This window comes from Corvus hawaiiensis, chromosome 9 (genome assembly GCF_020740725.1).
Source record: "Corvus hawaiiensis isolate bCorHaw1 chromosome 9, bCorHaw1.pri.cur, whole genome shotgun sequence".
Lineage (NCBI taxonomy): Eukaryota > Metazoa > Chordata > Aves > Passeriformes > Corvidae > Corvus > Corvus hawaiiensis.
The window spans coordinates 205773-221355 of NC_063221.1; the positions used below are offsets into that span (position 1 = coordinate 205773).

Here is a 15583-nt window from a genome sequence, read left to right on the forward strand (position 1 = left end):
GGGGTCCTTCCCCTTGCAGCCCTCCCCAGCCCCAGTCTGAAAAAACATCTCACGGGTTGGTGGTGCTGAAGATGAACATGGAGCTGTGCGGCACCATCGCTTTGCCCGTTTTGCTCTTTTCCTTCTTCTGCTTCTTCTTCTCCATTTCCTCCTCATCCTCTTTGGTCTCAGCCTCCTTTAAGGGGCTGGCTTCACCATCTGTCTTGTTGCTAACTGCAGGAAAGCGAGAGCCTTTGCCTGGCCTTGCACCCAGACAACACCGTGGGGTGTCCCTGCCACCCGGGCAACCCTCTCCTTCCTGCTCTGAATCCCTGTGCTGTTACAGGGAGAGGGACTAGGCAGGAAGAAAACACACGAGCTGCTGGGATGGAGCAGGTGAAATGGGTTTAACAAGGCCAGTTTTCACCTTGCTAGTTAATTACTAACACTGTTTAAAGCAGCTCACCTTGACAGCGAGGATGCTGCTAAGGGGTTTGAGTGACAGCGAGCTGCCGGAGGCTACAGATGTGCCAGGAAGAACAGGGAATACAAGAGTTTTGCCCAGGCAGAGAGGAAGGGGAAATGAGGCATCAGATGAAGGGGTGGATGGAAAGAGGTGAGAAAGGGACATGGGCCCCAGGGGATGCTGGCACATCAGCATTTGGGCTCCCCTGCAAAACTGGGTTGCTGGAGGGAGGTGCTGCAAGGAGCAGCAAGGAGATCCCCCCCAGCTGATGGATGTGGATAGGAAAAGCCGTGCAAGCAGCTTTCCATCCCTGCAGAGTCCCCAAGGGCTGGGAGAGGGGCTCAGGAAAGAGAGACAGGTCCTCACTCTGTACCACAGCGGAGTCGTGGACATCGATCATGATGGCCGTGCTCTCAGTGGCCTTCTCGGTGTTGGGGGTGATGGAGGAGAGGTCGGGCTCGCTGAGGCTCACGGTGCGGCTGGGCTCCAGCAGCGCCTGCTCACTGGTGTCTGGGCTGCTGCAGTCCTGCTCCATCAGGTTGCCCGTCTTCCCCTGGGAGAGCTCAGTTCCAGCGTGTGGGGGGCTCCCCTTCTTGGCGCTCCCAATCAGATCGGCATCGCCAGCAGGGACCCCGTTTGTCCTGCAGGAGAGACGGGGGAGAAAAAGAGGTGTGAGAAGATACGGGGATATGAGAAGAAGAGAATATGAGGAGCTGCGGGAAGGGCAAGATGCTCTCTGCAGGTACCAACCTGATGGACTCCCCGCTCGCCTCTGGCTCCCCCGGAATCAGCGCCTCTGCTGCAGCCACGTCCCCACGCCGGTCCCCGTCCTGTGCCCCCTCCACGGTGCTGGCCTCCTCCAGCCCCATCTCCTGGCTGGCCGAGCGGCTCCCCAAGATGCCAGCCGTGTCCTTGCCCTCCATGCGGGCTCTGCGGTGCCGGCTGCGCCGCTGGCTCTGCCTCATCCTGGCCCTGTCCTCGATGCTGCCTCCTGCCCCATCCTGTTCTCCTGGCTCACAGTTCCCGTGGCAAGATTTCTGCTGCCACATGTCCTTGTCCCGCTTGGCCCGGGGCGATGTCCTGTCCTCACCACCGCTGGGGTTGGCCCCTGGGACTGGCTGCTCAGGTCCCTCGGCCAGCGGCCGCTCACCTTTCCCCTGCTCCTCGGTGCATTTCTCCAGGGTGACGCCATCCCCAGGTTTCTTCCTGCGGAAGATGCTGGCGTGGGGATTGATGAGGGGCGGCTCATCCTTGTTGATGCCCTCCTGGCTGGACATCTGCATGTGCCGGCGCAGCTGGCTTGTGCGCTGCTCCCACACTGACATGTGGTGCCGCCGGCGCCGCTCCCGCCTGCAACGGGGGACAGCGAGGGGTCACCATCCTGGCTGTCCACACCATCCCCCGGTGGGGCACCCACCCTGGATTTAATTTGGGAATCCCAGGGAGAAGGAAGTGCCACCGCCAGGGTTACAGGCTGTGCTGAGACTCCATCAGTCTCCCTCTGGTGCTGGCAGGGACTGGAAACGGGGCTGAGGCTGTGCTTGTGCCCTTTCAGAAGTCATCAGGCTGATGGATGACCAGCCCCAGTAGCCTCACTGCTGCCCTGAAGCTTTCAGGCAGCATGTCCAGCTTCTGGGAGAAGAAGACAAGCCAAGCATCCTGGCTTGCCCTATCCCAGACAGGCAGGGACCACCTTCCTTTTGTGTGATTGCCTGAGGACACCTTAAATATGGGCCAAGCCCTCTTGCTGCATCCAGAGACCTCTCCTTGCCTCTCTCCCAGCACATCCCGGGTAGAAAGCCTGCCCTGAGGCTTTAGGAGCAGCAGTTTTGACTGTCTGGGGGGAAGGAGCTGCACTGGGCTTCTCTATGTGGAGAGCTGGGCTATGCCACGAAACCTTTGCAGTGTCGTAAAACAACACCCAGGAGAAGACAGACGTGCCCTTCCCGACACCCCCGCGGCACAGGGAAACACCCAGGAGCACACACGGGCACGGGCACTGCTCACACCCCACCGCACACCCATGGGGAGCGACAGGCGCCGGCACCACGGCACCACGCGCGGGGGATCGGCACACACCGAGCCGCGCACACACGGACGGGGAGCACGGGGGCACACGGATACAGCACACACACACACACACACACACACACACACACACAGTTCCCACTCCCATCCCTGCCGGGGAGGCCGGAGGGGAGCGGGGTGTGCCCCGGCCCCGCGGACGCACAGACAGCACAGGAGCCACAGACGGACACGCGCCCCCGCCGCCCACATACAGGTGGCTGCTGCGTGGCTCCCACATCGACATGTGGTGTCTCCTCCGCCTGTCTCTTCTGGGAAGGAAAAACAAACGGGTTCAATCCCCTCCTTCCACTCCTGTGGGCAGCGCAGAGAGCTGTTCCCCCTCCCTGGGCAGCCGGTCAGGGCAGCAGCCTCATCCTGGCCCTGCACATTCCCAGTGAGCCCCCCCCGGCACACTGGTCACAGGCTGCCCACACTCACGCTGACACTCCGTTCCCTGGGAGCCTTCCCCACACTGTGCACCAGGAGAGCAGTGCAGGCTCCAGTCCTTCAGAAGCTCCGAGACATCCTTGGATATTTAACAGCTGTCTCAAACTGCTCCAAATTCACTTCTCCCAAGAAAAACGCAGCAATTGGAAAGAGGAAGCCATGCATCAGGCCAGCCTCGAGCTGCTCAGAGCCATCACCGTGGATTGATGCTGCCCTGGGAGCACAGAGGGGAACGTGAAGTTCCCCAGCAAACACGAGGCACAAGCCCAGGTTGCGATGCCACAGAGCTCCTGTCACCTGAGCAGCCCCCACACAGAGCAAGTTAACAGGGCTGGCACACTCCTTCACACATATTAGCAGTGGGGGAGATTCCAGGCTTTATCCTCTGTATCCGCATAGAAAAGATTCAGATACACACAGCTGCAAGAAAGCTGCCCTGAGACTATGCAATCACAGAAACAAAGAACATTCTGAGTTTGAAGGGACCCACAAGGATCATTGAATCCAGCTCCTGGCCCTGCACAGGACTACCCCAAGAATCCCACCATGTGCCTGAGAGCATTGTCCAAATGCTTCTCAAGCTCTCGCAGGCTTGGCGTTGTGACCACTTCCTAACAGTTTGAAGACATTCCCCCTTGTCCTATCACTTGTCAGAAAACCACCTTTTTAGAAGTCTCTCTTCAGCTCTCTTGTAGCCCTTGAGGTACTGGAAGGTGCTCTAAGGTCTCCAGGCTGAACAACCTCAATCCTCCCAGCCTGAGCTCACAGGAGAGGTGCTCCAGTCACGCCGGTGATTATGGTCTCCATGGAGCCCCATGCATGGGGTGGGCCCAGTGCCATGCTCGAGGCAGGGATGGAGCTGCAGGCACCCACAACATTCCCACAACAAGTGGCGGAGCCTCCAGATGCATCCACGCAGCGCATTCAGCACCAACGCGCGACAGCGCCCGCACGCGCCCATCTGGCCGCCCCCACGCCGAGCAGCCCCGACCATCTGCGCCCAGCTCCGAACACAGTGCTCCGACGGGCACCGTGGCCACCCCTGCCAGCCTGGCCACGTGGGAGCACCCATCCATCCCCACACCACCGGGCCTCTCCGCAGGCAGGAACGCCTGCACGAAGATGCCTGCACCAGGTACCCGCACGGAAATGGAGCCATCTGCGTCCGTGCACACCCAAAGGCAGAGCCCGGCTCTGAGCTCCCAGCAGCCCTTCTGTGCCAGCTCTGCTCTGCCTTGTCCACCACTGTGTTGTCCCCACTGTCCCTCCCCAGCTGCTGGCACAAGCACAGCACCACCAAAAGCACACCTGAGGCTGACAAAACCATCAAGCCTAACCCATGGCATCGCACTGCCTGGCCCTGACCCCAATCCATCCTGGGGGATGTGAGTGGGAGGAGCTGGAAAAAAGCCCTGTGAATATCAATACCTCCCCTTTCAATGCCACCAGAACAACAAGGAGAGGTTAAAAAGATCTGTTTTCCCACCCAGCTCTGTCTGACAATGACTGCAAAGCTCTATCAGGGATGTGCAGTGTGGGCAAATCCTTTACTGCCCTAATATATTCCATCTCCCCCCTTCCTCTCTCCTATCTGCCCATTCCTCAGCCTCTTCTGCAGCCTAAAGCTCTCTATTCCCTCGCTTTATCCAACACATTCCCACTGGTATCCAGAAACAGAGCCAACATACAGACTCCACCACCTCTCCCCTAAACTCCCCTAATACTTGGCCACACACGGATTTATTATGAACATCCCATCACCCCCAAACCAGGGCGAAATCTGCGGCTGCTGGGGCATCAGGCAGGGCTTACAAGCACCCCCCCATTCCTGCTGCCCCTAAAACCATGCAGGATGCGGGACCACAGCATCCCACCACTGCCAAACCAGGGAGGGGGCTGGTCCCAACGCTGCCTCTGACCCCCCCAGATAAGCACTCGCCTGAAGACAGCAGTTTCTCTCAGCAAATCTGCAAGAGATTCTGCCGTATATGAGCTTGGCTGGGTTTCAAAGCATAACAAAACCTAAAATTCCCTGGGAAGGGATTCTATTAAAAAAAAAAAAAAAAAAAAGAAGAGGGAAAAAAAAATCCCTTCAGCTGTACTGAAATGTACTGTTTTGGGAAACAAATCAAAACGCCTCGTTCCAATGTTGACTTTGAAAGTTTTATGTGATTTAGACCATATGACACCTCAAAATAAAGAGAAAAAAGGCATATAGGAAGGGAAAAACAGAATTTTCTCCTGCTGAAATGCAGAGATGAGGCTTCTTAACACCATGCTAGAGCTTTATGTGGTTTGGGGCTTTTTTTTCTCGCCCAAATCAAATTTTTGTACAAGCAAACATGGTTTCACAAAACTGCTCCATCTTTCCTAACTGCTTTCGCTCCCAAGGAAGGAGCCTGAGGGGGATTTGTGACACCGCTGCTCCCTTCTCACCCAGCCCTGGCTGCTCTCCTGCAGCTCTGCCATGAAGAAACACTCCCCAGGAACAAATATCACCCCTCCTCAAGAATAACTTGAAATACCTTCCTCCTCCCAGCCTCCTACCATCAGCCCTGAGTGCTTGAGCTCTATATTTGGGGCAGAAAGCCTCTTTTATCATATTTTTGCCATGCCCAAGCACTGAGACTGCAGCTTGGTCTAAAGGTTGGCAATTTCAGGACTTCCCTGGTGACCTGTTCCCCAAGCTGTCACCTCCCTAAAAGCACTGCTGCTCGTGGGAAGCACACTCCTAGACCTCCATGCACCTTCAGGAAGATGCCCAGAGAGGGAGTCATCCCATGTGGGGACCCCTTTTTCTTGTGGCAGCCCTCCCAGCCAGCCATGCCAGGCTCTGCTGCAGCTCTGTGCCCTTCTAAGCCTGGCTGGGCTCGGGGGGTCACCGGGGTGGTGTTGGGGAGTCACTCACTCGATAGCAGGCATGTTTGGGGCAGACATGGGGCTGACTTCTTTGGCTTTCTGAAGGGCGTGCTTCTGGTTAAAGGCCTCCTCTTCCTCCTGCTCATCCTGCGGAGAAAAGATGGGCATTGCTCAGTGGGATGCCGGGGTTCCAAGGGAAAGCGCAGCTGTCGGGAGCAGTGAGGGATGTACAGGACCACCCTTGATGCCGAGGCTTGAGGGATAGAGGAGGACCTGTACTTCCAGAGACACTTTGTTTCCCTTGTGCCACGGGGATGCAAGTTCCCCACTACACCAGATCTTCCCAAAGGCGTCAGTGCTGCTTAAATAAGTGAACCCAGCCCACTCCAGGTGAGAGCTGGGCTGAGCATGGTGGAACAACCCCAGACAGTGCAGACCAGCTCAGCCCTCCCTTCCTCACAACCACAGGGGCTAGACAGGCATCCCCCCAACAGAGTGGGAGGTAAGGCATCCATGAATGACCCCGGCGGAGACCGGATTGCTTTAATGAGTACAGTTGTGTCTCCAGAGCAAAGAATGTCATTAGGAGTCATTAGTGAGCATTCAGCCTTTTCAAAAACTCAGCGCTCTCTTAATTGATGCTGCTGGTACCCGTGGGGCTCTCCCATCCCTCGCACCCAGCGGCAGCCGGCAGCCCCTGGAAGGGCCATCTGCACCCACCGAGGGAGGACAGGGACCCCTGCACACACCCCTCAGGCAAACCAGCACCATGCCCCATTTTGGGTCCGATTTACACCAGCGTGGAAGCCTCCCAATGAGCCCCAGTGACACGAGTAATAGCATGGGCTCTACAAAAATCTGGGCACCACAGGATCACTGCTCTGCTCCAAAGAGTGGCAACAACCCTTGCAGCTCTCTCCTACTCACCATTATCCAGATGGTGCCCCAGCAATTTAGCATTCCCCGAATATTTCCCAGCATGGTCTTAAAAGTGGCTAAGCACCAGCCTAGATTGCATCCTAAATCACATCCTCTGCCCTGTAGGCAGATGGGGAATAAATATTGACACCACTGGGAAATGCTTCCCACTCCACATCTCCAGAGTGCTCGGGCAGATAACAGTCCCCACATGAGATCCCATCCAACAGATGAGGGTTATCTCGATCTGACTGGTGGCAAACAGGACCGGGGAGTTTAAATGGAGAAATAGTTAAAGCCATGCTTGAAGCGTGGGCGTTCCTGGAAAGACCAGCAGGTTTAAGTATTTTCCTAAATCAAAGCCTAAATGGCTTTTCCCCCGCTCTCTCCACGAGAGAAGGAAAAGGAGCAGCAGGAACATACCTTGGTGAGCTCTTGAGCATTGGCCAGGTTGTCCACAGCAATGGCCAAGAAGACGTTCAGCAGAGTATCTGAGAGCAGCTAAGGATGCACAAGCCGTGTGTTAAGGACATGTGTATCTGCAGCTCCCAGGGGAGGGTGGCCTTGACAGCTCCTCGCCAGCTCAGGCAAAGGCACAAACTCCTCTCCCATCCCACAGAAACAGCCCTCAGCTCCTTCTCTGCCTTTGGGATACCCAGCGCTGCCACACATGTGTGGTGGGTCTCCCTCAGTTGGGAGGGGAAGAAGGAGCAGCAAATGGGGAGGGGGACGCCCCCAGACAAGGTGAGGAGACGGGGTTGTCACCACTAAAAGCACAGCAGCCCAGTGGATACAGTTTCCAAACAAGGTGAGGACGATGAAGTAGATGGAGGACCACATCCCTGAGCGCACGCCTCCCTGGGAGCGGATGCCGTTGTACATCACCTCGTTCCAGTCCTCGCCTGTCAGGATCTGCAGGAAGACAAGGCAGCAGCTCTGTCACCTGCACCTTCCCATCCCCTGGACATCTGCACCACCAACACACAGGAACCAAGTATGGAGACCCTGTGCAGTGGATAACCCAACTCTGCAGCTGCAGCACCTGAGGGAGATCCCACTGGACACTGATGAGGGTTTAAAGCCTCCTCAGAAGAGTTTTGAAACTCTTCATCTTCTGTAACAGAGGTGGAAGAGTTTCCATCTCTTTCCATCCACTTTGTTGTGCAAGAGAGGGAGGAAGCAAGTTATACCTTACAGCTGACAGAGAGGAAATTGGTGCAAAGAACCCCTCCCAGCCATGGGGGAGTAAGCAGGGGGTCTCAAGTCCCTTTGTTTGTGTCTCCTGGCAGCCCAGATCCTACCTGAAACACTGTCATGATGGCTGCAGGGAAGGTGTCAAAGTTGGCCGATGGAGTCCCATCCATGAAGTTAAACCTGGAAGGGGAACCGGGTGAACATAAATGGGATGAAATACCAAGGTCACCAAACCCCTGACTGCTGTGCTATCGGTTCTCTTGTGTTTAGGAGGACCTTTCCCCACTCCAAAAAAGGTCTCCCGAGCACTTGGTGCCAGAAACAAGAAGGTCTCCTGGCTAGAAGGACCCACACAGCCCAAAGGCAGCCTTCAAGCCAGGATTTTTGTCTGGGAGAAGTACCACTGGGAGGAGACTGCGGGGGAAGGCTACAGTCTTGCTGGGCCCCTAAAGAGAGTGTCATCACTTGGCTTTAACACCAAGAAATTCCTGTTCCTCAGCCTTGAAATGACCTACCTGCCTCCAAACAGCTGCATTCCCAGCAGGGCAAAGACTACAATGAAGAGGAAAAGGAGGAAGAGCAGACTGATAATAGATTTCATGGAGCTCATCAGCGAGACCACCAAGTTCCTCAGGGATGCCCAGTACCTAGAAAACAGAGATATTGCTTGAGTACTGGCAGTGATGCTGACACCATCATCAGGAGAGCAGGAGCAACTGGATCTGGGCTGCAGCCACAGCCCGAGACAGAGGATGACAGGCACTGACAGTGGGTACGCACTTGGTTATTTTAAATATGCGCAGGAGACGAAGAGCTCGTAGGACACTGATTCCAAAAGAGGTTCCTGGTCTGAATATAGCCCAAACCACTTCGAAGATGCTTCCCACTGTGACCTGAGAAGCAGACACAGCCACAAGTCAAAGACAGGCTCAGGATGGACTGTTGCAGGAAATCTTAACCTCCCTGAGGGTTAGGCACCCACCACCCAGTCCAGGACCTGGTGTCTCAGGCTGTCCCGGCAGAAAGTGCTCCCTGCCCACTGTGAGGGCCATCTTCTTCTCCCCCTCAGTGCCTTGCATTACAGACCCCTGCCAAACACCTCCCTCCACACCCAGAGCATCCCTGGGGCCGCTCACCCCACAGTCGAAGCAGTTGAAGGAAGAATGGAAGTAAAGGCGTGGCCCCATCCCGTACATCTTTAAGGACATCTCCAGAAGGAAGAGCCCAAGAAACAGGAACTCTGCATAGTCTGAAAGACAAAACCCAAGCAGGCTTGGGACACCGAGCTGTGTGGAGCATCCTGCATGCATCCACCACTTGACCATACAGAACACCACAGAGATGGGACAAGTCAAGGACCGTGCTGCATCCCCAAGCTCTCAGGGTTTGGGATGAGGCAATTTTATCTGTTGAGGAGCTAAACCGTATGTAACAGAGCATCAAGCCCATGAGTCAATCATTCAGGGTAGATGCACCAGAGTCCCAAGGGATTGAGAGGTCCAGGCACGGCCAGCACGGAGCAGAACAGCTCTTCGGCATTAAACCACAGTGGCTGAGGAGCCTGCAAAGGCATCAACCACATGACACTGTAGAGGAATATTATCAACCTGGATTAAAATCATTGCATGGCTGGAACCCAGCCAGGGAAACAGAGCTGAACAGCCAAGAGCCAGTGAAAAGCTTTTCCAGCTATGTCATGAACATTTAGCAGGCAAGAGCCTGGCTCTTCACCTTTCCCAGAAGACGCTTCTCACCACAACCAGCTGCCGTGCCACACTGCAGCGTGCTGGGAGCCTGGCAGGCCTGAGCCTACTATTGCAGATTTGGGTAGAGCCAGGGCTTGACAGGGACATTTTCAAGGTGAGGAAGAATAACAAGTCTGAGAAAGCAGCACTGCCCCCACTGCGGCAGCTCAGGAGTGACACATGGGGCTGACCACGCTACTCTGCAGTAGCCCACGCTGCAGAGGCCATGGCTGCAGTGCTTCTGAGACCTGACCTTGTGCCCTGGCCCATGGTGGGCTCAGGGAGGCTCCAGTAACTGGTTTCAAACCTGGGATTCCCTCACCATGCTCTGCACAAAGATATTAACCAGGGTGTTCGGCCATGACCAGTCCCATCTCTGCAGATTCACACCTTTCCAGCAATGGCTTGTGCGCATTCAAAAGTGGTTCTCCAGCAAGCTTTCCATCACCACTGTTCACAATTTTGGGATAAACTCTGCTGAGACTGGCAGTTTCTCTCTCATGTCAAACACATCAGACCTGAAGGACATGAAGCCAGCACAACTCCTCCATGTTTGCTCACAAGGCTGAGACAGCCCTCAGTGGCCATGGGGCCAAGGGCAAAGCTGAATTAAATATCTGTGCATGGTCGTTTGTTATCAACAGTGAATGGAGCTGAGGTTATTCCCCACGCAGCTCCACACCAGCATGACTGTGGTAGGTCTCATCCCTATGTGCCTTGAGGCAAGAAGTGAGGGTGTGCTGCAACCTCCAGCCACTGGAGATAAAAAGATTTTCCTGCCCAGGCAGAGCTCTCCCACCTACACCAAGCCCAGGGACTCACAGAGGAAGTGGGTGAGCCAGGCTGGCTGGTTGTGATGGACGATGGCCACACAGGCAGTGTTGAGAGCCACCAGGCTCAGTACGATCCAGTAGAAGACCTGGGATTTCACCATGTGGCGAACGGAGATGCGCAGGAGCCGCTCCTTGTGCCGTAAGTAGGAGGCACCGTCCACCCTGGCACCTTTGAGGCCAGAGTGACTCGAGGGGTTACCTGAAGGAGAAGAAGGGGAACAAGGAGTTGGATGCTCCAGCCTCTCCTGCAACATGAGACAGGACAGATGGCTCATGGACATTGCTCTTATGGGGCACAACTTGTCCAGAGAGTTTTTATGTGGCACAGGGGGCAGCAGGAGGTTTGCTGTTAACTAGCAGAGATGGCTGGTCTGTGACACTCTCCATGTGATGGGTGTGACTCTGGGAACCCAATCAGCTGGCAGAGGTTTGGGGGAAGCAAGCTGCAGACTGCACTGACCCAAGGTTGGATTAAGACGTCTTCTCTGCGCCAGCCTCCGCTCGCCCACGGAGGAGATGTCGACGCAGTGCTCGTCACTCGACATGGCATCCGTCCGGTTCCGCTTGATGGTGGCTCGCCTGAGGACTGGGAAAGCAAGAGGAACAGGCGTTGGAGTCTCAGTGGCCCAACTTTGCCAGTAGCCAGCTCGTTGGTCAGGACCTGGTGATCAGTACTCATGTCTATTAGCAGGACAGAGAGACCTCGGTGATCCTAGTCCAGAGCTATCCCTCTCATGGGATCTGACACCTCCCAGCCTCCACGCTCTCTCAGGGGCTATGGTGCCAATCCACCTCCCCTCACCCCTCTCTTGGGCTGCAGACCCCACTGGGGCCTCCCCAAACCTCCCATCACAGCTGGAGGGTGTGAGCCTCCAGCTCCAGGCAGGCAGAAGGAAGGGCAGGTAGATTTTAAGGGCATTGCTGGTCTTACCGTCTAAGGCTGAGGTCCCCGAGTTTTTGTTCTCTTCAGCCAGCATGACTTCCTCTACGCAAAACACACAGTTCAGCATCAGGAGATGTCACTGCCTTGTACCTAAGAACTTTCCCCAGCCCAGAGGCTGGCTCTAGATTGCAAACTCTTACCAAGTACTGGTTAAGGGCTCAAAAGCAAATTCTGGAGGGTGACAAGAGGCAGCTACCAAACATTGCATCAGAAAGAAAAACTACTTGTAATCAGCCCTTCTCCCCCTGCCATCACTAAGCTCATTAAAGAAGTTGAAAATTGCAGGCAGGTCTGGGGCTCAAACAACCCAGCCCAGGGCTGAAGCTGAGGTCTGGTGCTCAGGACTCATTTCAAGACATCCATCTTTTACAAGTCTGAGCGCTGGATGAAAGTGTAAATCTTCCCTTCCCAGAGCTGACTGCACTGACCTGATTCCTATGAGGAGCAAGCAAGGACATGGGCTGTGGCAGTTTGGGAACCAACACCCACGGGCTGTCATGCCTCGTGTCAGGAGGAACCTCCACCACCCCCAGCCCTGGTCCAGGAGTCTCGACGTAGGAACCAGTAAGTGCATCCCCTCCAGATGGCTCCAGGAGGAGATTTGACTGGAAAACCCCTGTTCACTGCCCTTCTTTCCCACTGCCCACCACTGCAGGGGACTCCAGCAAACACCAGGAGAAAGGAAAGCATGGCAGAGCACAGCTGCCAGCCATGTTGCTCACAGCCTCCCGGGAGATGTAATGTGTCTCGTGCACAGAATGTGACAATTTCATGCCACAGAACATGAGGATTCACCAGAGGTTGGTGATGTCCTGCTGGCAGCCTGGTGGGACCATCACACCAAGCTCACCCGTGCGCTCAACATCACCACGTGAGCACCCTGGGGACACTTTGGGGCTCAGGGATTCCTTTCTATCCCCACCACCCCGCACGACCAGCGGTCTGTGGTGCCCACTGTCCCCCCGGATGTCCCCCTGGCCACCATCCTTTACCCGCTTTGTCTATCCATGCCCGGTAGCCGTTGAGCTCCCGCTCGATCTGCTGCTGGCGCCGCAGCTTCATGAAGGCTCGGCGGTTCTCCACGCGCTCTCGCTCTTTGGCAAACTCCCTGGGGAAGGGGAGAGGTGAGAGCAGGGCTGAGGGGCAGCAGGGTGCCCAGGGGGCTGGGGAACCATGGCACAGAAAGCAGGGACCAAAGTGGTTGTTGGGGACATGCACGGCCATCCCCAGCCAAAGCATGGCCTGGGGATGGGTGAATGATCAGGGAGGAGAAAAGGAGGAATGGATGGATGTAAGCAAACCCCCTGCTTGATTGCTCAGTCCTGCATGCTCCAGCTGGGAGCTGCTACCACTCAGGGAGGATGCTCTCAGTGATTCCCAAATCCAGAGCCAGCTTAGCTTCTGTGTGTCCCTTCAGGGAATAAGAACCAGGCACTGTGAAGAGGCAGTGAGGGGATGGAGGACAGAAGGTCCTGTCCCTTGCCTTCCCTTTCTCCCGTTGATCCTTCTCCTTTCCAGCCTCTCCTTGGAGTATTTTCCCAGGACTTGAGACATCCCTGTCCTCCTCTGGATCTCAGTGTCTCACAAGAGCTGTCCAGGCGTGATGACCACTCCCTGTCCTACCCCCAAGTCTCAGCCCATGCCCTCAGCCCCATCCCGGTCCCAGGATGCTCCAAGGGAAGTGTGATTACAAATAGCAAATGGCACTGTTCTCTCTGCGAGAGGAGCGTCTCTCTCCCCAGAGACCAGCAGCAATCTCAGGCCTCAAAAAATAAAAACTATTCCAAAGACCTGAAAAAGCTGGTCTGTCTGCTGCAGAGAGCATTCAAGTGCATTACCCCAGCTGAGCTATTACACCCTGATGCTGTGTGGGCTTTTGCGTGTGTGTGTGTGTGTGTGTGTGTGTGTGTGTGTGTGTGCGTGTGTGTGTGTTTGTGTGGAAAGCCCGGAATGTTCCCTGCATCTCTTGTTTAAGATCCCCAGACAATTCAAGCGTTTTTAATTCCACCCCAGGAAGGTGAAGTTTCCTGTCGCTCTGGCATTAAGCATCAAATGACTCCCCCTCCAGCAGTGGCTTTCAGACTGAAATGAGACTTTCTTCCCGGGGCAGGGAAGGGGGGGAAAACAAAAGGCAAGGAAGAGAAAAGCAGCCTAAGTGAAGGGAAGGAGGGTGGGAGGAGGTGGGGGAGAAGGAGGGACCTCCCCAGCCAGCAGTGAAATGCACTCTCAGCTTTGGGCATGCTATGCCGATATCCCTCCTTGCTCTAGCTGGAGGAAAGGCAGGAGCATTTTGGCTGTACCCTCACTGCACTTCATTTGCAAATTTGGGATGTCGAGGAATGAGGAGATGCTGTTTGGAGTTAGAGTTGGAAGGGAAGTTACCTGTCCTCCTCTGGTTTGGCCCTCTGGTCCTCCCAGTTCTGCCCCACGGGCCATAACTCCATGGCAGCCTCAGCAGCACTTTTCCCAGACCCCATAGATACCAAATCCTAGAACAATTTGGGTTGGAAGGAACTTTAAAGACCACCTCGTACCTTGCCATGGGCAGGGAAACCTTCCACAAGACGAGGCTGCCGAGAGTCCCGTCCAACCTGGCCTTGGACACTTCCAGACATGGGGCAGCCACAGCTGCTCTGGGCAACCTCTGCCAGGGCCTCCCCACCCTCACAGGGAAGAATTTGTCCCTAGTATCTAATCTAACGCTGCTCTCTGTCAGTGGGAAGCCACTCTCCCTTGTCTTATCACTACATGGCCATGTCCAAAGCCCCTCTACCAGCTTTCTTGAAGCCCCTTTAGGCCCTGGAAGGGGCTTTAAGGTCTCTCCAGAGCATTCTCCACTCCAGGCTGAACAACCCCAACTCTCTCAGCTTGAGTGCAACTGGGAGCACTTGGGAAGCTCCCCCTGATTTATATCAGCTGGGAACCTGGCCACTCTCTGCTGCTTCCTGCTTGCCCATTCCTCTGTCCTGCAGCTCCTGTGCTGGTGTCTCCTTTTGCTGCATGGCAAGAGAAACCATCATCATGTGCCCACAGTGGAAGCCATCTAGAAGGACCAGCTGAGCCCCAAGCCTCCTTTTCCTGCAGAAGGGAATGGGGGCATTGGAAAAGGAGCTTGTCAAGAAACGCTTTTCCCCTAACCAGCCCTTTTGCTCATGGAGCACTAATTTACAGGAGGCTGGTGCCACACGCACTCAGGGACAGGGTCTGTGCAGCTGCGGCAGCATCTCCGACGGAGTCACTTCCCACTCACTTGATCCCTAATGGAGCTTAATTGCTTTTGTCCATTAGAAGGAGGAAGGGGTGGCAGAAAGGGGAGGGGAAAAAAAAAGTTAATTTCAACTTAATGAATTATTACATTTCAGAGAGACACGTTCCCGAGCAGGGCAGCAGCGGGGGCTGGTGACATCTGAGAGTGGGTAGGCGATGCTGACAGATCAAGGATTGCTCAGAGCCAATTTGCAGCAGCGGGTAGAGATAATACTGTGTGTGAGTGAGAACAGGGCCAGCCATGGTGACTGACAGGCACTTGGGAAGGCTCCAAGTCACAGGCAGGGCAGCCCCGCATCGCCCAGAGAGAGGGTGCCTGCCTGCCACTGAAGGGCTCTGCTCCTGCTCTCTTGGGGTCGCATCGCCAGGGATGGCCCAATTCTGCCCTGCAAAGAGCCTGGGGCAGTGCTGTCCCATGGGGTCCCTGTGAGGGGGCTCAGAGAACCCCAACAGATTGCACAGTCTCCACCAGCAACACCTCTGCTTGTCCACCTGGGTCTTCTGGCCCCAAATCCTGATGGCTCCAGCTCAAAAATATCCGTCCCCCACAGCTGAGCTCCACGATGCTCCTTGTGTCATTGCAGCCCCTCTCTGCCCAGCCTTATGAAGCCAAAGACACTCAGAGAGCTCTAGAGGCAATTGCTGAAGGCCCTGGTGGGGTTTGGGGACCAATCTGTCCTCCTGCTCCCAAGGGCACCATTCCTCCACACCCCCTGCCCTGCCTGCTGGGGCAATGGGAGCACAGATGCTTCACTCCTCCTCTGCCTGCAAATTCTCCTCCTTGGAGCCTTGGCATTTCCCTCATGTGGCCTGAGAGCATCTCTGCTCCTGGCAGGAGACCCTTGGGGATACCACAATGCTCAGC

The 15583-nt window shown here is 55.6% G+C and overlaps 1 protein-coding gene across 9 annotated transcripts in view; it reads right to left on the minus strand.

The window, feature by feature from the left end:
• The window catches only part of CACNA1E (calcium voltage-gated channel subunit alpha1 E), a 129691-nt gene that overhangs the window by 30839 nt on the left and 83269 nt on the right, over positions 1-15583 (minus strand). For 7 of the 9 annotated variants that reach the window (XM_048312163.1, XM_048312162.1, XM_048312159.1 and 4 more), the window contains exons 10-24: positions 12444-12559; positions 11440-11493; positions 10969-11094; positions 10498-10707; positions 9067-9179; positions 8711-8823; positions 8446-8577; positions 8038-8110; positions 7531-7648; positions 7160-7227; positions 5868-5965; positions 2725-2781; positions 1196-1795; positions 812-1086; positions 54-213 (exon numbers count right to left, since the gene is read on the minus strand). In XM_048312163.1, the coding sequence (XP_048168120.1) occupies positions 54-213; positions 812-1086; positions 1196-1795; positions 2725-2781; positions 5868-5965; positions 7160-7227; positions 7531-7648; positions 8038-8110; positions 8446-8577; positions 8711-8823; positions 9067-9179; positions 10498-10707; positions 10969-11094; positions 11440-11493; positions 12444-12559 (2313 nt within the window). The remainder of the gene's footprint in view (positions 1-53; positions 214-811; positions 1087-1195; positions 1796-2724; positions 2782-5867; positions 5966-7159; positions 7228-7530; positions 7649-8037; positions 8111-8445; positions 8578-8710; positions 8824-9066; positions 9180-10497; positions 10708-10968; positions 11095-11439; positions 11494-12443; positions 12560-15583) is intronic. The other 2 variants (XM_048312168.1, XM_048312167.1) reach the window with 1 other exon arrangement.